Source organism: Bos taurus, chromosome 23 (assembly GCF_002263795.3).
Source record: "Bos taurus isolate L1 Dominette 01449 registration number 42190680 breed Hereford chromosome 23, ARS-UCD2.0, whole genome shotgun sequence".
NCBI lineage: Eukaryota > Metazoa > Chordata > Mammalia > Artiodactyla > Bovidae > Bos > Bos taurus.
Window position 1 is genome coordinate 25,884,019 of NC_037350.1, and position 23,659 is coordinate 25,907,677.

General features: G+C 40.8%; 2 protein-coding genes across 2 annotated transcripts; one reads left to right on the top strand and one right to left on the bottom strand.

Annotated features, from left to right (window-relative positions):
* Positions 1-1,499: 1,499 nt before the first annotated feature.
* Positions 1,500-10,242, bottom strand: LOC525599 (butyrophilin family member). The gene is made up of 10 exons (NM_001081723.1): positions 9,973-10,242; positions 9,367-9,494; positions 8,466-8,813; positions 6,226-6,507; positions 5,703-5,870; positions 5,315-5,335; positions 5,194-5,220; positions 4,137-4,163; positions 3,886-3,912; positions 1,500-2,467 (listed from the first exon to the last, which is right to left on the bottom strand). The coding sequence occupies exons 2-10, from the start codon at positions 9,443-9,445 to the stop codon at positions 1,815-1,817; spliced, it is 1,632 nt and encodes a 543-aa protein (NP_001075192.1). The 5' UTR covers positions 9,446-9,494; positions 9,973-10,242; the 3' UTR covers positions 1,500-1,814.
* A 5,317-nt stretch (positions 10,243-15,559) lies between these two features.
* LOC504295 (butyrophilin-like protein 1-like) lies at positions 15,560-23,350 on the top strand (the record flags this gene model as incomplete). Its single annotated transcript, NM_001034207.1, is given in 10 exon segments — positions 15,560-15,780; positions 16,363-16,465; positions 17,125-17,475; positions 18,337-18,618; positions 18,757-18,957; positions 19,509-19,529; positions 19,620-19,646; positions 19,829-19,855; positions 21,807-21,833; positions 22,546-23,350. Coding segments are annotated over 9 exon segments (1,514 nt in total), but the record flags the coding sequence as incomplete, so codon positions are not given.
* Positions 23,351-23,659: the final 309 nt, after the last annotated feature.

A 23,659-nucleotide genomic window follows, 5' to 3' on the forward strand; every position in this document is an offset into this window, starting at 1 on the left:
CATGGCAACCTACTCTAGTATTCTTGCCTGGAGAATCCCATGGACACAGGAGCCTGGTGGGCTACAGTCCATAGGGTCTCAGAGTCAGATACAACTGAAGTGACTTAGCGCACAGACACACACACAAATATGTGTGTGTGTGTGTGTGTGTGTGTGACAACAGTAAAATATCCCAAACTGAACCCATTGTCCTTCCTGTTCCATGCCACACTTTCAATATCATTGTACTCGTTCTGTTGCTACCCCCACGTATCTTCATCCAGCACAACCATTTGACTATGCCTATTAATATATTCCCCACCTTTCCTTTGCCTCTGTCTTGCTTGTTATTCAAGCCCTTCTTTTTTTGTAAGTAAAGTTAATATTCTGGGCTCTGAGTTTATTCTTCTTAGATTCAAATACTGACTGCCACTTAGTGGCTGTGTGTTAGGGAAATTTTGCTGTGGAGATGTACCTTCCAAGAGAGACTGTTAAAGGGACTTGCCACTTAAAGATCTACTGTAAGGGCAGAAAAATTTAAGGGGTCTAAGTTGATCTCTTCTACTGTCAGAAAGAGAATGTTCATTTGACAGGAGAAGCTTGTATTTTGTATTCTTAAAGAAGTAGACTTTGTAATAAATAGCTGGAGAAGGCTTAGGTTCATTAAAGGTAAAGGGAAAACCCTCAAAAGTAGGAAGAACTGTGTCAGAAAGAAACAAAAAAGCCAGTATTAACAATAACTTTTTCTTCATGAAGGCTGAAGATGTTTCTTCATTCCTTTGACAATTTTTTTTTCTCTGAAAATAATAAATTGCAACATTCATTTCTTTTTTATTCACATACAATTCTGAACTTGCTGATCAGTAAGAACTTGTTTAAAGGAGGGGAGAGGGACTTTTCTTCATTCCTTTGACAATTTTTTTTTCTCTGAAAATAATAAATTGCAACATTCATTTCTTTTTTATTCACATACAATTCTGAACTTGCCGATCAGTAAGAATTTGTTTAAAGGAGGGGAGAGGGACTCTTCCTTCCCAGAAGGCTTGGTCTCCTGTTGAAATTGTTTTACAGCTGTTTATCAATCTTCTCCACACCTTGGCAAAGTCCAACTTTAGGAGCTGATGGACACTAAAGCCTAAAGAAAGGACAAGCTGAGCCAATACCTATAAAAGATTTGAGTAGATTTCTGTATCTCCAACAGTAATATTCAACTGGTACCCTCCCCTTTAAACATCACTTCCAACTCCTTGGCTTCCCAGATGGCTCAGTGGTCAAGAATCTGCCTGCCAATGCAGAAGATGCAGGAGATGTCAGTTTGATACCTGGGTCAGAAAGATCCCCTAGAGAAGGGAATGGCAACCCACTCCAGTATTCTTGCCTGTGAAATTCCATGGCAAAGAAGTCTGGTTGCCTGCAGTCCCTGTGGTCACAAAAGAGCTGGACATGACTTAACAACTAAAGAGCAACAACAACCCTCCTCCATATTTGATAACAAAAATAGTGACAACAGAGATTTTCACTTTAAATGTAGCTTTAAACATCTTTACTTCAAAACACAATAAGTACTAGAACTTAAGAAAGGCCCATATGTTTGCTTGGAGTTTCCTTGTAACAAATCATTGCTGCCCACATCAAGTACTTCCCCAAAGATAACACTAGAGGAAATTCCCCCAGACATTTTAGCTGTCCATTTCTCTTTCTCCCTCTATCTCTCTTTGAAAGGGGGTAGTTTATACCTAATGAGAATGACCTACTCTTCAAGAAGGACAGCTTTCTTGGACAACATACCTGTAAGAAGCCTGAGCAGAGGCAGCGGAGGTGCTGACATTCACTTCTTATAACAGAGAGTTAGCTTCTTGGGGGACACTACTGCTTAAATGAGTTAGAGAGGTCTTTGGAGAAGAGTCAGGACAATGCTCAGGGTGATCTGAAGTTGAGCAGATGGTTAAAGATGCACCAGTACCCCGAAGGCTAAAATAAGGAAAAAGCGTCCCACAGAAGGTGACGCCAGTAAAAGAATAGATGTGGGACCCATCGGCCATGTTATAAAAGGACAGGTTCCCAACTTCCCAGTCCAGGAAAACTCCTATCCTGCGGGGCTGCTGCCTAAGTGATGGAGAGTTTTTCTGGGAGTTGGGAAATACGACTTTTCCTTCCTCGTGTACCAAAACCCAAAAATTCTTATCTGGACTTTCTACAAACCAGCCCTCTCTCTTCACTGTCTCTGAGCAAATGCCCAGAGCACATCGAGTTGTGGATCCAGCTTCTGTCCTCGTATTTACTTCTACCTCCCAGTATTGTCTCTCCGTGTCCCCCTGGGTGAAGGACTTATCTCCTAGAACACTGAAGATGGCTTCAGAAACTGCTTGATCTTCGTGTGTTGAGGCATCACCATTCTGGGAAACATTATTTTTTAAAGAAATGTGTTGCTTGTTCTCAGATAAGACGAGGTTGGGGTGAGCTGTTTTCGGATCCAGAGTGAAAGCCGCTGCAGGTATGGAGAGGAAAATAAAGGTCATTCCACAGTGGAGACTGGTTGGCTTTAGGAAAGATGCAAATTACGGGAAAGGGAGGATGGATAAAAATGAGAAAAATGGAAGATTAGGTAAAACAACATATGTTCTCTCCTATGTTCATTTACAGGAGACATGTGATGTGTAGATCATAGAAGGCCAGGAATGAATGGGACCTTGGGTAACCATGTGTTCCAGACAGGCTGAGAATGCTTAACCAAGAAAATCCCCAGGGTCATGTATTTCAAGTTGGGGCTTCTCTAACCTCCTGCTAATGCCAGTTGCTTTACTGCTTGCTCTTAATAATTAAGACATGTCTTATTTCCAATCACAATGTACTCACCTTCATTTAAGTTTCTTTGGGGTCATTTTTCTGTGAGATTAGGTAATAACTGGGCCATCTATAGTACTTATCTTACACTCTTATTATACTTTAAATGGTTGAAATCCCAGGCTCTGTGGTCAGAAAGATCTGAATTTTATAATTACTCTGCTTTTAGTATTGGCGATCTTGAAGTTACTTTGCTTCTCTCGGCCCCACTTTAATCTCATGAAGGTGTACATAATTATGATGCCTCAGCACAGAACTACTGTGAGAAGACAATGAGATAATATGCAGAGAACTTAGTACTATATTTTGTCCACTTGGTAAATTTTAGCTTCTGATGGTTATAGTAACACTATAGTAATAGTATTAATAGTGTAATTCTAGTAGTAAGGAGTCTGCTTCTGGTCAAACCAAACATCTTCAATAATTAAAATTTTTCTCATAAGAATGTATATGGGAATGATTAGAATATATTTTAATTTTTGGAGGATTAAATTAACTAGGCAATGTTTGTGGATACAGGGATATTCAGAGTGAATAGCAAGCAGTAGAAGTAGAGAGTTGTGATTTTGGGAAGATTCTAAGATGGTCAGGGCCCATTTTCCACTTGCACTGAGATGCAACAAGCCCTTCTCTGTCTCAGACGGAGTACACAGCAGGCTTCCTTCTGATTGAACTACTCTCTTTGACATGAATAGATCAATAGCAGCACTTAAGTCTCAGAATAAATATAAATTCCTCAAGGGAATTCCTTGAATCCACCATTTTTTCTCATGGCAATCTCTTATTCCTTCATAATGCATCACAGTTTGTACGTGCACTTTCCCATAAAGTCAGAGACCAAATCCACTTTATTTACTAGGCACTAAATGAATAGTTGTATAATTTAATGCTGAATGAGTGAATAATGTCAGAATGGTAAGAAATCTGGTAACATTTCTGTGTTAGATTGAAGTGAGAGCCATGAAATGAATAACCAGTTAAGTATTGTTGGGAGTTTATACAAATACTTTCTCAATTGTATAGAAGAGGTTAAGTGAGACAAATAATAGTAAAGTAACTCACCTGCTTTGAACTGTTCCTTCCTCCAGTCTGAAAAGGAAAAACAAAATTCAGATGGAAGAATATGCCAAGTTCATGTCCTCTGAACTAGTGAGAAGCTTCTCCCTTTATCCCCTTGTGTCTTTTTGGACTCCTAGATTCAAAATAAAATCTCCCGAGGATAGCTCCTACCTGAAAAATGCTCTGAAAATGCCTCACGAAGTACCTGAAGTACCCGAAGTACCTGAAGCCCCAAGACAATATCAGTTACTCACCAGCATATAACTCAGCTTTTCTCCAGTCTGAAATAAAACAAAGGCATTAGAGTCTCCCATTTATAGCAATGTCACTTCAGAAAGTGAAAATCTGAGGGTTTACCATAGTACAGTATATTGTGTTCATGATCTCAATGACAATTCTGATGTACTTATCTTCTTTTACATCTCCAGTTTAATTTCTCACATTTTTCACATTCTACATCTATGATAAAATACACAGGTTCATTTTTTTTTTAGTTGGGGAGAAAGAAAAGGTAGGCTTAAGTTTTGAGAATATATTGGAAAGCCTAAAATTTTGTGTGCTGCCTTGATACTCTTGAGCTTTACAGGGTTCCAAATGCCTAACTGTGAGTTCTCCTGCTCTAGCTCAGATGGTAAAGAATCTGCCTACAGTGCAGGAAACCCAGGTTTGATTCCTGGATCAGAAAGATCCTCTGGAGAAGGAAATGGCAACCAACTCCAGCATTCTTGCCTGGGAAATCCCGTGGACAGAGGAGCATGGCTGGCTACAGTCCATGGGATCACAGAGTCAGACACAACTTAGCGACTAAACAAGAAATGACAACCTGCTCTCAGTAGACAGGTCCTCTAGCCATCAGGAAAGTCTCCCCTCTCAGCTAATTTCCCTGTTGGCCAAAACAGCTGAACCCCACCTGATCTTCAACCTAATGAATTTTACCTCACTGTCAGCCTGCACAATTAATCAAACAAGCCAATTACATACTTCCACAGAAACAGGATCACCTCATCCTCTTGTGACTACAAAACCTGCCTCCCACAGACCTTGCTGTACTCGTTCCGCTCTCAACTGCGACCTCCAGGTGCTCCGGCATGGCACATGGTGTCTTTCTCTCCCAGGATGCGAATATATATGTGAGGATATACGTGCTTAAAAACCTGCTGTTATTTGTCAAGTGTTGGATATCATGTGGTTGACCATTTTATACTGTTTAGGGAAGCAGGTCCCTCTCTCACTAACAAGGTAAATAGAAGGCAACCAGAAGAAAAGGGTCGACGAGAGGGTTTCCCCAACTGTAACAACAGTATAACTCACCTTGCTGATATAACTCTTTCCTTCTGGCTGAAAAGGAATAATAGTCTGTGAGATGCCAGACATACAGCATACAGTAAGGACTCTATCTCCTACTTTAGAGCAATGAAGATGGAAAACTTACCAAGCTCTCTCTTAAATGATTCTAAAAAGGAAAAAAAAATGGGTTTAACAGAAAATATTTTTTAGACTATGTTATTAAGCCCAGATTCTAAATGCTACTTCCATGTATCTAGAACAAAAAAAATCCTTTGAGAATTATCATTATGACCATTAAAAAAAATAAGCTCTATCTATGCCTATACCAGTGATCTTTCCTTCTCCAATGGACTCAATTATAATATTTTTTTCCTCAGGAAGTTCTTGAGCTCCATGTTTTGTTGGAGGTCTTGGGGCTCTGACTCATTCTTACACATATCTCTGCATTCCCCAAGGATGCCATCCACGTGCACAGCCATGCTAACAGATATATAAAGTCACACATCCCCACCAAGTCTGATGCCCAGTTTTACCTTTAGATGTACTTTCTTTCTTCTTTTCTTCCTCGACTTTTGATAGCTTCTTCTTCCCCTGTCGTTCTTTCCAGGCCAAATATACAATAGCACCAGCTGAAACCCCAAGTATCACCAAAGTCACAGCAAATGCTGCCTTCCAAGGAGAGGGCCTAGGGAAGAAGGATTCTGACACAGGATCCCCAAAACCTGGTTAAAAACATACACCAAGCAAGCCTATCCCATCCCATGTGCTAAATATCGCTTCCTTGTGTGTGTGAGTGTGTTTAGACACTCAGTCATGTCTGACTCTTTGCAACCCTATGGTCTGGAGCCCCGAGGCTCCTCTGTCCATGGGATTTCTCAGGCAAGAATACTAGAGTGGGTTGCCATTTCCTCCCTCCAGGGAATCTTCCCAATCCAGGGATCAAACACACATCTCCCGTGTCTCCGATTTGCAGGTGATTTTTTACCCACTGAACCATCAGGGAAGCCCATATCCCTTCCTTACTCCTCTTCTATCTCCCAAATGAGCAGCACGGACCTGGGATAAAAATGGTTTCCGCTTGCTCTTGTCCAAAGAAGGGGTTCTTCATGGAACAGGACATTTGTGTCGTTGAGCTGTCTCTCACAATGAGGGATGCCTCAATCTGAAACAAGCCATCATCATCTTGTGTCTCGTCCTCAGAGACAGATGGGATCTTCTTTCCCTTCACATCTTCCCATTGTACTTCAGGCTGGGGAAACCATCCCTTGCCTGTGCACTTCAACCTTATTCCTCCATCTTCTGGACCCACCAAGAAAACACGAGGACCAGAACCTATACCTGGAGAGGAGAGTCATTCATCTGAGACTTGGAGAGTTTTTGTCCAGATGTCCCTCATATTTCACAGCTACACCAGTGGAGAAAGATGGACAAAGCACTATAGTTCTCAGTGGATGGAAGGGGGTTCTTTTCTTTTCCCATGAGATCAATGGTTATCTGAAGCTTAAAAGGTAAAAGAGCATTGAAGCTGATTCTGGGACTTATACCAATGTCTGTCATATCTCCTCTATACAAGCATATCTGCAATTGGCCATAGAAGGATAATAGGGAAGGAGCAGAGTAAGATCCATTGATGTTAAATTCTTTCAGAAAAAGATTACTGTATCTATATCACATGTCTATTTCATCTGCTGCTTAAATTGAGACTTCTCATAGTCACTTCCTTAAATAATTTCCTTTCCTTTCTTTCTTCCTCTGAGTAAGGCTTACCTAAAAGATGAAGTTAACAAGGTAAAGTGAGTCCATGAAAGAGTCAAGATGTTTTAACTTTTCCATTCTCAGTCCTTTCTTTTCTTTCCACTCCTCCTCCTCTTCTTCAGTTCTGCATGGGCAGGGTCTACTAGTAGGTTCACATAACCAACACCCGTGTTAAAATATAACACTACCAGAATACTAGATGAATCCACCATGTCTTTGATAATGATGACTGTCCTGACTTTTAAGACTATGTATTATTTTTCTTTATAAAACTTGATATCATAAAATATGGCTCCACCGTGGCTGGCTCAGTCCTATTCAACAAACTGCTTCTAAAAGATTGGACCTGTCTTCATACCCAGAAGTCAATAAACTAACAGGAAAGGTACTGAAAAATGCTGTCATTTGCATGAGGTTACTTCTGTAACTATGAAAGCTTTGACCTCTTACTGGGCGGATATTAAAGTGAGATCCCAGTAACACGGCTCAGGAGAGTTTGTCACCCTTTCCTTCAAGACCTAATGGATTAGACTTTTCCACTAAAGTTATACACAAAGAAGAGGATAAAACGCGTGTATAGATAGTTTGACAAGTAGTATTAAATGAGAGTATTAATTTAAGGTAAACCTAACATATTCAAAGAATGAGAAAAACTTTACAACCAGAAAGACACTATGTTTGTCTTGGCAGAGAGTATAAAGCTTTAGAGATGGAAATACCAAAGAAATAGACAGATAAATCATTATAACCAGATAGAAAATTTAGACTTACACTAGTTACCCATAAGAAGTTTATGGGAAGCAATGTACTGTACATCTGGATGGAGATTTCATACACTGTTCACTATTGGTATGGAGATAAGTGAATAGATACATTACAAAAAAATATTTTGAACTTATCATGAAATTTTATATCAAAAATATCTTTCTACAGATGTGAGATCTAAATGTAAAAGCAAAACAAACAAAAAAGAGAGAAATGAACTACTACAACTACATTCAATGAGCTAGATAGGAAGATCTCAAACATAATGGTGAACAAAAAACAAAACAACCACAACAAAGCAGACATAAAAGAGTCCATGTATATGAAATTAAAAAACAAGCACGACGAAGCAGCCTCTCAATCTACTCTGTCAAACCCTCATTTCCTCCAAACAGTGCTAGCGGGACTGGACCACTAACATTTCCAGTTAAGCCTCTGTCCTTCACAGTAGCCAGCTGGGATTCTCATCTCTGGGAGTAATGGTACATTTTGCTAATCACGGTGCTTTACCTCAAAATATGTGAGGAGAGACATAGAGGGAAGTAAATGATATATTTTTATGATAGATATTTATGGAAATCATTTATTTTTAAAGTACATCTTAATAAATGCATAAATAGATTAAGATGACTTGAGGTTTAAATTCAGTGCCTAGGATGTTGACACCTCCAAGGATACCTACTTGTTGCCTTTTGTTCACCATCCTCCTCCCCTAATCACATACAGAACACTTACATTTCCCTTACAGTGATCTGTATTTTCTGATAATTACTCACCTATCACCTTTAGCTCCAAAACGGCTTCTTCGAAATCAGTTCCTTTTTTAAAAAAGCACTTGTACATTCCATTGTCTGAGACCCGGAGGCTGTGGATTCTCACAGCTACTCTTCCCTCGGTGATGTAGTCTTTCACCAACTCGGCTCTCCCTTTGAAATCTACTAGTTGTTCTCCCACCTGCTCCATTCCATTCTGATACACAAAGACAGCCTCTGAGAACTGATTGCGAAACCACCGGATCTCCATATTCTCCACATTCATGGCTGGGTACACACGGCAGGGCAGCACTGTGTCTGCACCCAGCATGGCCACGATGGGTTCTGAGGGGCCAGTCACTGAAAAGGAATCTGTGGAATGGAGTCACAAGTGAAAAGAATATTGCAATACCCTGCCTGTGCCTTTTAGAGCACAGCATCATCGCAGGTCCCAGAGACCCATGGGCATTCTCTCTCTCATTAACACAGCAATAATTTGTCACACATATTCAGGCTGAAGATGGCAGTGAACAAGACAAGGAAGATTTCCACCCTTGTGGAGCTCACAGTCAACAGAGCGATTGTGTATTAAACAGATTATTTTTAAATTGCAATGGTAGTAATGGAGGAAGGTGAAGGAGTGCTGGAAAATCATGAAGCTAGAGTTTTGGCAGATCTTGGGCATCAGAAATGCGTTCCTCCAGAAATTGAGATCCAAATGAATTAGAAGGCAACAGAAAAGAAATTCTACCTGGTCCTAATCTCTAAAATAATAGTGATTTATCTGCCCTTATGTATGGGCAAATGCATTATTGTATCAAAGTAAAAGATTTGGAATTAACCTAGGTCTATAGAAGACACAGCAGAGTGGTTTAATGATTCTACTCAGAGGGTAAGAGAATCCAGGTATATAAAATATTCTCACCTGAGCCCCTCATGGACATCTGGAAAAGCAGGATCAGAAAGAGGTCTCTTAGCAGAGAGAAGACCGGGGAGCACACCATCTTCTCCAGAGTAGAGAACAGTATAACATTGACGGGGTCCTGAAAATAGCTGGAGTAAAGATAAAAATGGGACCCACGAGGTAAAAAAGATTACAGCTAAGTGGTTCACAGGACTTCTAAGAAATGGCCTCCTGAAACCCTAGTGTCTCTCTCAGGGACCATCAGGGAAGCCTTTGACGTTCACAAAAGAGGGCCTTTTGTTTCCCCTTTTCCCAGAAAACAGTCTTTACTTCAACTGCCATGCTCTGATGTGATAAATCTGACCACAGTCTCTCTAAACCCCTCTGAAGAAGAATCAGAGGGGTTTAGAGAGATGGAAAGACAGAGAAAAAGCAGTGAGCAACCACTGAGAGAGATGGCTTGAGCATAAACATTGCTCTGGCCTCGACAGATTTTCTCACCATACATTCCTATATGATGAAAGAGCAGATACAACTTGGCTTGTCCCCTGTCTACCCCCAGGGTCTTTGACCAGATTCTCTCACTTCCCTCCCTCTCGCCCATCACCAAGAAAATGTACTACTCACACAGACTGTTCACGTCTTCTAAGTTCTTCTTAGGGGGATGAAGGCATCCTGGAAGTTCTCACTGACGCTGCCACAGGCACCAGGAATCCATGCTCTTTGTCGTCCCTCCAGGTGCCCCTCTGTGGGCTGCCTGCAGGTGTGTCCTGTGATACTTGCTCCAAGATGCCAGGGGAAGACCAGACGTTAGAAACCTTGGGGTCCTGAAGGAAGCCTTAGGTTTTTTTTTTAAAAGGTTTCAGAGAACTAGAAGAAAGATGGCCCCTGCTCAGGAAATTCTCAGCAGTGCGATTCTCCTCTATCTTGCCAACATATTCAAAACTGAAAGCCAAATAAGATAAGAAAAGAGAACTTTGACCTTGCATGAAATAAATCCATCTAATAATTGCACACTTCCAAGGAAAGGGTCAAAATCCAGAGATTTCTTTTTCTCTAAGAGTGTATTTATTCAGGCTGCTGCTGCTGCTGCTGCTGCAAGTCGCTTCAGTCGTGTCCGACTCTGTATGACCCCATAGACGGCAGCCCATCAGGCTCCCCCGTCTCTGGGATTCTCCAGGCAAGAACACTGGAGTGGGTTGCCATTTCCTTCTCCGATGCATGAAAGTGAAAAGTGAAAGTGAAGTCATTCAGTCGTGTCCAACTCTTAGCGACCCCAGGGACTGCAGCCTACCAGGCTCCTCCATCCATGGGATTTTCCAGGCAAGAGTACTGGAGTGGGGTGCCATTGCCTTCAAAACATAAATATTAGAACTTGACTGGCTGAGTTAAAATCTTGGTAAGGTCACATACAAGATCATGGTTTTGATCAAGTTACATAAGCTTTCTGTGTGCCTCAGTTTTCTCATCTGAAAATGGGTTTAATAATAGTACCTACCCTAAGCTGTCATGAGGATTACATGAATTAATATATGTAAACCACTTAGAAGAGGATCAGTAACTTTTACGTTCTGCTGTGTGGCTACATAATTGATTTGTGTTTTGAAGATCCTTCAAATCCTACAAGTTTTAGAATAATTGCCTTTCTTGCCTAGAATGACAGACATTCTGAGTTAGAGTCTGAAAAAAATTTAAAAACTCTAAATTACATTTTTGATATTCTGGATATAAGATTGAACATCTCTGTATGGATTGTAAGAGATATAGTAACACGAAATAAACAAGTATAAACCAGACATGGGGCTTCCCTGATAGCTCAGCTGGTAAAGAATCTGCCTGCAATGCAGGGGACCTGGGTTCGACCCCTGGGTTGGGAAGAGCCCCTGGAGAAGAGAAAGGCTACCCCTCCATTATTCTGGTTTGAAGAATTTCGTGGACTCTCTAGTCCATATGTTCACAAAGAGTCAGACACCACTGAGCGAATTTCACTTTCCCTTTCACAAACCAGACATAGCCTAACAAAGTTTTAAATATGGCAATATTAATTTTAAAATAAAAATAAAGTTCAGAGAGAAATCATTCGGAGAAATGAGATGACCCCTTCAAATAGTGACATTCATCATGAGCACATAACTTCCAAGGACTGCATGGTGCTAACAGCCTACAGCAGAATTAAAAAATGCAAAATCAGTTTGGAACTCAAAATAGTTTATAACCACAATTAATCAGAAATGAACAGAACCATTCCAGAACATATAAATGAAGTTAGAGAGGTTTTACATACTATAACAACTATGCCACATAAAATCTTTTACTTTTTGACTTGGTGAGATTTAATAATTTCTTTCAGTTTTTAATGAATAGAAATCCATTAGTAGAACGACCCAGTATGACACTCACCTAACTCCGTCTTCCACTGTGCTTAGAGTGCCAAGCCGCCCCCAGATCTATCTATAAAATTAATACCAAATTATCTGCTTCTCCCAAGTATTCTCTTTGAAACTTGCTTAAGTATCTAATCTCACTAGAGATTTGGATTTGCATTTCCTAAATAGGCAGGGGTTTGACATGAGTATGAATAATGCTATCATACTTTTGGAACACGATTAAAATGTATAAAGGCACTGCTGCAGGAAAACCATGCAGTCATCATGGAGGCAAATACTCTATTGGAAGAAAGTATCAGAAAAAGGAGATTAAGTCACCCCATGATTCCTCCATTTCTACGTGACTAATGTCAGGACATGCATGTGTGCTCAGTCTTGAAGTTGTGCCCAACTTTTGTGACCCTGTGGACTGTAGCCCCCAGGCTCTTCTGTCCATGGGATTTTCCAGGCAAGAACATTGGAGTGGGTTGCCATTCCTCCTCCAGGGGACTTTCCCCACCCAGGGATCAAATCCAAGTCTCCTGAGTCTCTTGCATCGGCAGGAGGATACTTTACCACTGAGCCACCTAGGAAGCCCATACTGCCAGAACACATTTGCTAAATCTCCTATCTTTCACTTTACTCCAAGTCAGATAACAAAGAGTGGGAGTAAACAACTACGGGATGTCGCCCAGCAGTATTTGTACCTTTTCCCCTCTCCAAGCCCTTGTGTTCAACCTGCAACCTTCACTTCTCTTATATAAGAGAAGTTTTATAAGAAAAAAGAAGCAACTTCTGATTCCTTGCTTGTCCAGAATTTTCTTTTACACTTAATGCTAGTTTTGTTGTTTAGAAAATTCTAGTTTCTACTCAGGAAAGTGATGAAATAAAATTTATATTTTAAAGCAGGACAAGGAAATTTAAGCACAAAATTCTCTATTTGTCTGTTTGGGTCTCTTTCCTGCCCCTGTAATATGTACTGTGCTTCTGCATTGTACATTAACAAGACCTCCTCAAAGGTGAGAATGCTGGCTTGACTATATGATAATTTTTTTCCTTTCTTCTAATACTAGCAATGTAACTTCTTAAAAGAACAGCATTCTTTCCTGACTCTGTAAGGAATCGTGGAGACTTGCTACTTGCTTTGTACATGCTTACCTGGACTAGCTCTGGTGAACTTTCATGTAAGATGTCAGTATGTCATTTTGATGACAATATTTTGTCTTAAAAATGTGTGCGGTGGTGCCTCCAATTAAAATAAATAAATTTATATTAAAAAAAAAGCACATGGGGGAAAAAAAAATGTGTACGGTGTACTTTCAACTTCTAACAGGTGGGAGAGTTCTCAGAGCTTCTGAATCTGTCTCTGAATTATAATCCTCAGTTGACTTGAATGAAATTCTCCCTTTGTTTTTTTCACTTGATTGTTAATTGAATTTCTGTTGACAAAAATGAAGACTCCATTCAACTGTTTTCTAGTAATTACTATTGAATGACATGTATGATGGAATCTGATTTTTTTTTTCTTTTGTACATAACAAATTTTTCTGCACCCTGGAACTTTGAGGTTTTGTGTTTTGTTTAGTTGTTTGTTTGTAACTCTAAAACATTACAAGAATTCATGTATAAATGACTCTTCTTCTCTAGTAGTCAGCTTTTTGTGAAGTACCCTTCCTTCTGATTCTTGCCCCTTATCTTTTCATCTTGGGAAACATTCTGGGTGAATGCTGAAGTTCTGGGTGGATTTGCTCAACCTAAATTTCCTAATTTTTAAATCTTTTTGATTTTAAGTACCACATAATAACTCCCTTTTTCTAACCCAATATTTTGATCTTCAGCAGTGTCTACGGGGTCACACAGAGTCAGACAAGACTGAAGCGACTTAGCAGCAGCAGCAGCAGCAGCAGCAGTGTCTACTCAGAACTGACACCTCCATTTGTTTTCTATTTAAAGACAATTTTTCATTCCCAAGAATGCTGATTGTTTCTCTAATACTTTATCTCCTATGAATGAATCTTCCTAATATGCTTCATATTTGCATTAAAGATTTTTATATACACACATTATTCTTTAGCTTTTTAAGTTAGAGAAACCTGAAAATTAGAAAGAACCAAAATTATAGACAGAAACACTTTTATTTGCTCCACTCAGAAATACATATATCTGAGTGGAAATATTATTATTTTGCTGTGATTTTTCTATTTTTTGCAAACAAGCAAGATCATACTGTTCACACTGTTTTAAAAACTTCTCTTTAAAATTAATAATGCCTTGTAGCTCTTTCCCTCTCTCTCCCTTTTCACCTTTCTCTCTTAAACACACAAATGCTGGTATGTATTCAATGTAATTCCCTCTAAATATTCTTCACAGATTAATTGGCTCAAACAATTCTCTATAATTGGGAAAAATGCCTAAATATGTATGTGAATTTTTAAAATTTACTTTTTTCTAACTGTTGGAAATGTATATTAGTCTATCTACATTTTGAGATAGAATATATACACAAAGACGTATCATACATTTCAGAGTAAACAAAAGAGGCAAATAATATTTTCAGATAGTTCCTTTTCTCCTTTAGTTTTCCCTTCCCGTTCTTTAGTGTTTCAGACCTAAACCATAAGGTAGGTATCAGACCCCAAATAAGACAGGATAGTTTTATGGAGGAGTGCTGCTTAGAGTGGCGTGAAAGAATTTGAGTGGAAGGAGATGGGCCTGTATGAGGAAGGGAGACAGCCCCAAAGGAAATTCAGAATATATGGTCCTATATTCAAACAGTGTAATAATATGTGGCAAGAAAAAATTTTAAATGCACTGATACACACAATGTGGTTGAACCTCAAAAAAACATTTTGTTTAGCCAAAAAACCAAGCACAAAAGGGTGTATACTGTATGACTCCGTTTTGGTGAAGTTTCTAAGAGTAGGTAAGATTAAGCTATCACAATTTACATCAGAATACTGTTTTTTATTTTCCCCTTTGGAAAGGATTGATGGACAGTGGACATGAGGAAAATTTCAACAGACAAAAATGTTCCATTGTTCAATGAAGTGGTAGTTACATGAGTGTAAGCATTTGTGAAACCTCATTGAAATGCATGTTCTAAAGCCATGCATTCCATTGTAGGCAAATTATATCTCAGTACATTTGATTTCTTAAAAAAGGCAAATGTACCTATCTCCAGAGAATATTTATTTAGGATTTTGGTATTCATTTGTCCAGAATTACATATTAATATTTACTCAATTGCCTCTTTTGTCCCTGATTATCTGTAAATCTTATGTGACATGAAAAGAACATGAATTACACTTGGAAAGACTGTGAAGTGGGAAGAAAACTCTGTGTGAGCATTTTGTATCTGGCACTCTATTACTGTGTTTTTACATCTATTCTATGTTGGGGAACCCTAAGGTTTTTTTGGAAACAGAGCCCTAATATTTTCAGAGCACAGAGTCCTCCATTCCTGATGTCTTATTGTCCCCCATGCAGTTCTGCACATGGCTTCCAATGTCAGCTATGGTGTGGTAGGAGGAAGTGTGCTGCTATTGGGTTTATCCTCTCAATCATCTAAATTTGTGAATCAAGAATTTGGATGACCAACTGACTTGGATATTATACAGGAAGATGATTCTTTCTCCCCAGCTAATGCAATTTCTGTCCTTTGCAGGTGGGAGCAGGGAGCCATAATGAACACTGTCGATCAAAGCAACTTTAGAGTTTCTATCATTCTATGGCTCAGCCCAGTCCAAAGTCCTCTGGGATGAACTATTACTTCCACTTTCAAAGTTAGTAGCAGTGCTGGAGGCAGGCTGAGACTTTCTCATTAAACCCATTCCAGAAGAGGCATTCAAATACCCATTCTTCTTGGCAGCATTATTTGTCCTCCTTACTAAGAATGTTCTCCTAATTGAGGAATGGGTTAGAAACCTGCCGTTTTCATCGCCTGCAGCCACACCCTTGGATGCTGACCACGAGAACAACCAGGTGCACATTGTGTCTGGAGCCAGATCTTGTAGGTGCACTAAGGAGACCCGGAGCTTGGTCCAGAAACCCCCTTGGTTCAACCTGGATGGTGAGAAAAACATGTGGGGATGTGCAGGTGTGTCTGTGGGACATGTGGGTCCTGAGAAAAGAAGGGCTTGAGCTCTGGGCTCATGTGGTGAGAAAACTCCCTTCCCTTTCAGGAATTAAGCTACAAGAGTATTTGTGGTCAAAATAAATTAATATATGAATGAATGAATGAACAAGTGAATGGAGGGGAGAAATAGTTTGACTGAGGAAAGTGGATGAATTTTGAGTCTGACTTCATTTCTCAACGTTGAACTCAAGGTTTTCAATTTCAAGAGAGCCCTGGTGAGGTGGTGAATCCATAGATAAGCAGGCAAGCCCACAGGACACAAGAGAACGGTTTACCGTTTCCTACACCTGCTGGGGAAAACAAAAGAGGGAAGGAAAAAAAAAACAAAACCCCATGGGAACGGTTGGGAGTTGGTGGTGTTTGTCTCAAGGTCTGTAAGGGAAAACAGCCAAAATCCTGTGTATAAAAGTAAGTCTTTGCACATGGGATTTGTTTTCTTTCCTTCTGAGAACTTTCACTCGGATGGCTTCTCACCACCTTCTCAGCATCCTCGGAATGAATGTTTTGTGCTTCCAGCGTGCTCCATGTTCTGCTCTGAAGATGGCAGGTTTTCCTGGCCTCTTTCCTGCTGGTGTTCTCCCCGCTCTCCTTCTCTGGGTGTCCATGTGGGGCTCCCCAGGTCAGTGTTTTCCCTCATACCTTTCATTTGTTGGTTTGTTTTCAGTGGCTCTTCTTATACAGTAGGTCCACCAGTCCCAACTCTGCTCCCTCTCAAAGGCAGTTATATCTGGGAAAATTATGGCTCTGTCTGCTGCCAACAGAAGGCTTGACGAGTCAGGTGAAGGGTGGGCGATCTCCTTCACATCAACATCCTTTGAGCAGACCTCATAAAAATCACAGCTATAATATTTATCTAAATCTTTACTGAATGTGAGTGATCTTAGTGATCTGTTTAAATTTGATGTAACTGTTTGTTAAAATATACTTTGTAATGTTTACACTGCCACGAAAACCCAAATTTGAAAACAAAGAATTTGGACTCAGGATCCCTGAGCTGGTTATGATCTTGGACAAACCGTTAATTCTTTCTGGGACATGAATCTGTCTTTCATAAAGTAAAAAGGGCCCCTCAAGTTGAAATTTTCAGACTCCAGGTTTGAAGATAACCAGCCATGAGGTCTCAATAATGACATTTTCTGATACTGTCTCTTTAATTGGATATCAAAAAACACAAATAAGAAAAATACATTTGGGTCTCACATTAAGAAATGCAGGTGGGTCTACCATCTCATCTCCTCCCCTACTGCTTCCCCTAATCTGTCTCTGATTTTCATGCAGCGTCTGGGTTTTCTGTGATGGGACCAGCTCAGCCCATCAAGGTCTCATTAGGAGCAGATGCCACTCTGCCCTGCCAGTTGTCCTCCGAGCAGAGTGCAGCCCACATGCAGATCCGGTGGTACCGAACCCAGCTCTCCCCAGCGGTGCTCGTGTACCAGGATGGGCAGGAACAAGACGGGGAGCAAATGCTGGAGTACCGTGGTAGGACAGAGTTGGTGGAAGACTCCATCGGAAGAGGGGCTGTGGCCCTGCTGATCCAACACGTTCGTGCCTCTGATGATGGCCAGTATTGGTGTCATTTTAATGATGGTCACATCTCCCGGGAAGCTGTTGTGGAGCTGCATGTGATAGGTATGTTAACTTAGCATACCTATGTTGAGAACATCTGGATCCCTAGACTGGTATTTCTCAGGATCTTCCATATGTTGCCTTGCAGAATGTCAGCTTCCTAAACTGTACAATGAGGACAGAATCACATGCTCTGCTTTTAAACACCAAAGGAGGCAATCTTCCTGTAGATATTTTGGTATCCAAAAAGATCTCAAAAGTTTATTAATTTGTATTAATTCAGATGGGTACTGGCACCTTCAAATATTTTTTTACCCAGTCAGAAGACAACTTGTAGAATTAAACTCACTTTTTCTTTGATTGTCCCCATGCTTTTTTCTTCTTGGAATGACCCCAAAGCTCTCTCAGTCCTAGTACAGTGCGAAAGCATTAAGTTGATTTCAGAATCAACTTAATATTGATTTCAGAATCAGAGGTAAGCCTAATGCTGACTGTGAGCAGTTTTGAACTCTGAACTTCAGTTTACTTATCAGCCTGCTGCTGCTGCTGCTGCTGCTGCTGCTGCTAAGTGGCTTCAGTCCTGTCCGACTCTGTGTGACCCCATAGATGGCAGCCAACCAGGCTCCCCTGTCCCTGGGATTCTCCAGGCAAGAACACTGGAGTGGGTTGCCATTTCCTTCTCCAATGCATGAAAGTGAAAAGTGAAAGTGAAGTCGCTCAGTCATGTCCAACTCTTAGCGACCCCATGAACTGCAGCCGATTAGACTCCTCGATCCATGGGATTTTCCAGGCAAGAGTACTGGAGTGGGATGCCATTGCCTTCTTCAACTTATCAGCCTAGTGATGGACAATTAGACCTTCAGCCTGAGGGACTCCTGAGCCCCAAGGGACCACAGGCCTCAGGGACATGTTTTCTTTCCTCAGGCTTGGGCTCTGCCCCTCACGTTCGCATGATGGGGCCTGAGGATCACGGGATCCAAGTTCTGTGCTCCTCAGGTGGCTGGTTCCCCAAACCCAGGGTGCAGTGGAGTGACACGGCGGGAGAGAAGCTACTATCCCTCTCTGAATATCAGACTCAAGATGGAGATGGGCTCTTCCATGTAGAGGCATCTCTTGTGGTCACAGACAGCTCTCTTGGCAATGTGACCTGCTCTATCCAGAACCCTGTCTCTGGCCAGGAGAAAGCGTCAGCCATCTTCCTTCCAGGTCAGTCAGGCACAAACCCCGAGGCAGAGCTGGGTGTCTTCCAGGCAGGGAGGAGTGAAGGGCTGAAGGGAGCCTTGGAGAGAGGGCGGGGCTTCCTCCAGGTTGGTCTCTCACTGTGTCTCCACTTGCCTGTGTCAGAGCCCTTCTTCCCCAGAACGTCTCCATGGAAGATAGCCCTGGCTGGGACACTCCCTGTGCTGGTGCTTCTCCTCATCGGGATCAGCTACATTGGCTGGAAAGAACATAAAGCCAAAAATGGAGAAGTAGAGAAAAAGAAGAAAGCATCTCATGAAAGAGACAAGGTGGCGAGAGAGAAGGAAGAGGCACATTCATTAAAAAGTAAATCGGGCAGCAAGTCAAATCAGAGGTTCCTGGAAAAGCTGCAGATGCTGTGTGTGCAGGGTAGATGGGGAAATTGTTGAAGAATCCTGAGGAAAACACAGGGTGCCAAGAATTCCACAGAACTGGGAGTTCTATGCAAAGGAGAAAACCACATGGGAAGTTAGGAGATCTGTGGGCAGTGGTCATAAGCCTCCAATCCACACCATGCCCTTTCAAGCCTCTGTACCCCAACCTGTTTCTCTTTGCAGAAATGTCTTCCTTTATTGTCTCTTCCTTTTTATCCTTCAAGAATAAGCTCCAGAAACACCTAAGAAATCGAACTCCCGGGAAGCACGGACTTGCCTTCCTGTGTGACCCCAGTATTCTTCCCACATAACTTTTCTTAGAGCTTGCCGTTTTATATTTGACAAAGATATTCGTTAATCTTTCTCACCTGCTTAATGATGGGCTCCTTAAGAGAAGGTCAAATTGAGTTCACTTAGCTACTCACTGGGCTCAGGAGCAACTAAAACTCAATTTGATGGATTTTCTATCTCTTTCTCTTTCAGGGAAGCTTGAGGAAGATCTCGGTGAGTCTTACCTCTTCTCATGCCCTGTATAGAATTTTTACCCCTTTTCACACCTGTTCTGGGTCTCTCACTGAATGTTGTTTCTTTCAGAACAACGAAAGGCATTATACAATAAAGGTAAGCAACTCAGTCATGTCAATTGATGCCCTGACGTCCAACAAGTTCTCAGTTCCCTATTCTCAGAGAAAAGACTAAAGGATTCATGATGATTAGTGGAAGAGAAATTATGGAAAGGAAGACAAATTTGAGGTTGCAGATTAATGTCTCATCTTGTCTTTCCTGTATTTGTTCTGTTTTAGACTGGAAGAAGGCCCTGATATATCCTGGTATGTAAACCTCTGGTCCTCGTCTTGCCAAATGCCTCTGGTATTCTGAGCATAATAAGCAGAATGATAAATATAAACACACATACACACACTTGAAAGTTGTGAAATTTTTATTTGGTATCACTCTGTAGTATTTTGTATTTGGAGACTCAAATAACCAATTGTTTTCCAGAGCTGATAATGAAGGAGAAATAACTGCTGACTAGTCAATTCCACTACATGACTGGGGTAGGACACAGCATGAATGTGAATTGTTAGCCCTTCCCCTATGGAGAAGAGAAAGATGGAACTCAGGGTGACTTTGAGGAGATCTGGGAAGAATAAAGAATATATTATGCCAGCATTTTTACTCTGCAAAAAAAGTTTAAAAGATCAGAAAATATATTTTATATTCAGAAAAGTATATTAACTATGATTTTACTTATTTTACCTATTTGAAATAAAGTAAAATTCAATATATAGGGAGAAGGTTTATGTATGAAAAAGTTGAAAAACAGTTTTTCAAAATATTTTAATATCTTCTGCATAAATATGTTTATCTGGAGGTAGGGGGAATTGGCTATTTTTATACCTTCCACTCCAGTGTTCTTGCCTGGAGAATCCCAGGGATGGCAGAGCCTGGTGGGCTACCATCTATGGGGTCGCACAGAGTCGGACACGACTGAAGCGACTTAGCAGCAGAAGCAGCATACCTTCTGAAATCTGAGTCTACATATTCTGTAGGCTTATAACTCATTTGTTTCTGTTTGTGTGTGTGTGGAATATGGTATTGGATCTCAAAAACACACTAGGGCATTCCTTGAATATATATCTATGCAAGTTTTATATGCCAGGCATGCTAGATGTTGGTGGCACAAGTTATTATCTCTGACCTTGTGGAACTTAAAGTCCACTGGGGGAAGGAAATCAGGAAAAGGCAACTACACACAGCCTGATGAGTGCTCTGATAAGAGAAGGTGAGAGGAACTCCTCCCAAGGATTAAAGCTGATTAAGCAGTTTTGTTAAGAGTTTTCTTTTATGAGATACTGAGAAATGTTCCTGTGTTTCTAAAGGAGTGAACAAAGTACTAAGGACAACTTTTGACACTTTTAATTCCAAATCTGTCAATTACAACTGGGAAGTTGGGTTATTTTATATTTCTTGACCTCAGTGTCTTTATCTCTTTAAATGAAGAGACTGGAATACATGATCTCTGATGTCCTCCTTGACTCATACATTTATAGATTCCATGTATCTGAGTGCTACACTTCTGATGGGAGGGCAGTTTAGTGAGAAACCACAGAGCTGCTCCAGCCAAGAATTATGGATGGGTCCTTATCTACCTATTGTCTCAAGATTCAGTGAGAAAACCCAATCTTCAAATAAAATCACAAGGCCTGTTATAAGAGAATTGGCCACAGGCATAAGCAGATGCAATTCTTTTTCCCACTAGGAATCTGTCTCTGGAGAAAAATACAAGCTATCCGATTACAATCTGGGTCAAAGTAATAAGGGCTCATTTAAATGCTTTGGTCATAAACTTAAACTCTAAGGAGATCATAGGCCAGAAAAACTGTAAATAGATGGAGGGGTTTAGAGGAGGAATAGAATAGAATTAAATTAAAAATATGTTTTATAGTTATCATCATCAATGAGGAGGCCCACAGAGGCCTGGAGAGCACAGTAGAGTGGCATGTAGAGGATCAGACCCTACTCCTGGGGTCTCCAAATGTGGCTTCAGTTGGAGAACAGCCCCAGCTACTGGCTGAATTATGTGATGGTTTCTAATCTGAGAGCACAGAAAGAATACTACTTGTCCTGTAGTTTCTGGACACTACCAGAGTTTGAGGAGTTTTGAGGAGGAAGGGAATGTCACCACGAGAAGGTGATGAGTCAGGAAAGTCATCTTATCTCCTTTTCATCCCCTGGGTATACTTTGGTCTGGTTTCAGTTCATGTTGCTCTTTTTCAGACTGGAGGAAGGAACAGTTTGAACGTGGTAAGTGGTTCTTTATTTATCTTTTTGACCCCCTTCTAACCTGCCCTCTGAGATCTCCTCTGAGACCCTGCTTATCCTTCCTAACATCCTCTCCTAGTTGAAGAGACAGGCACTACTGTTCTGGTAAAGAGAAGGAGGACATGAAAAGCATTCAATGTTAGCCTGAACTGACAACTGCTGCTAGGATTAGCTACTCTGGTCGTGCCTCCCCTTTCAAATGCTGACAAAGCTTCCCTGTCTGTGGGGTCCACTTGGTTCTGAAACAGAAATTAACATAGCCCCTCAGCTGAGGAGACCCCACACTAAGTAAAAAGGGCTCAAAATAGCAATTCGGCTGTTCTTTGTAGAGAGGTCAGCTCACAGGGAGCCTGTGACTGAGGAAAATAGGACTAATTTGCAGAGAACATGGCAGGAACACCGTTCTTCAGTAAACATTTCAAGATCCTGCACACACTGGCACTTTGTCAAAACACTGACCATGGCAAAGATAAGACAAGTAGCATAGAATGGGTAGCAAGAATAAGTAGCAAGAGAACACATCAAACCCTCCTCCCGCCCAGCTCCACCTCCCCCAACACACACACCTTCAGAGGAGAGGTGTTCTTTTCACCACTCCTTACACATTTGCTCTGTTTTGTTAAAGTTTCCCCTGTACAACAGTTTTCTGAAATATACAGTCTTGGCTTTATCCTTTCCTTTTTATTTCTTCCAGTTCTTGTGATTGAAAATCATGAAAATGTTCATCAGAACAATTCTGACTTCAGAAAGGAACCTCAGGCAGTATTATGTAAAGAGCAAGGAGGTGGCAACCTTCTCAAACTTGATCAGAAAGGATTCACTAAGGGGAGACATTACTGGGAGGTGGACATTGAGGACACTGATGAATGGACTCTAGGCATTTATGAGGAGCCCACAGAGAAGAGTGAGCTACTCAGTGATCTACAGAAGATGAAGTTCAACGTCTTAGAGAAGAAGGGATGTGAATACAGGGCTCTCATTTGTTCTCGCCAAGGCATTTTCCACAAAGAGTCTCTCCCGATTGAAAAGTGTCCACTAAAGATTGTGATTTTCTTGGATTATGAGGATAGTGACATTTCTTTCTATAACATGACTGATGAAACCCACATCTTCTCCTTCACCCACACCAACTTCTCTGGGTCAGTCTATCCTTACTTCAAACTGAAATCCATGGAGTTCTCCCCATCTGCATGATACTGAGTGGCTTAGAATAAGAACCTATAAGTTGTGAAGATAGTAGCCCATTTTTTGTAAACCCAAGGATTCCCGTCTTGACGGGTGTCCTCAGGACCACCGATTATGAGGCCTCTTGATTTAAGTCTCCATGAATCTGCATTACCAAAGTTTCCAGCCACATCAAGCAGTGTTTCTCAAATAATTTGCAGAGAAGAATATTTTCCACATCTTGTGGTTGTTGTAAATATTTTTTGCATTATATATTATATATCACAGACATACTTTTCTGAATAAACTACTGGAAATGATGAAGTGAGTACAAAGACATGTGATTGGAAATTTTATTATTAAATATCATATACCTAATATTTTCTATCAATTCACTCCAAATGTTGTAATACTTTATTTCTATATTTGTTTCATGAAGAATTAGTAAGAAACAGTTTACAAATATGCACTGATCTATGGATCACACTTTTGGGGCTTCCCAGGTGGCACTAGTGGTAAAGAATCCATCTGTAATGCAGGATTTTCAGGAGATGTGGGTTTGACCCCTAAGTCAGGAAGACCCCTGGAGGAGGGCATGACAACCCTCTCCAGTATCCTTACCCAGAGAATCCCATGGACAGAGG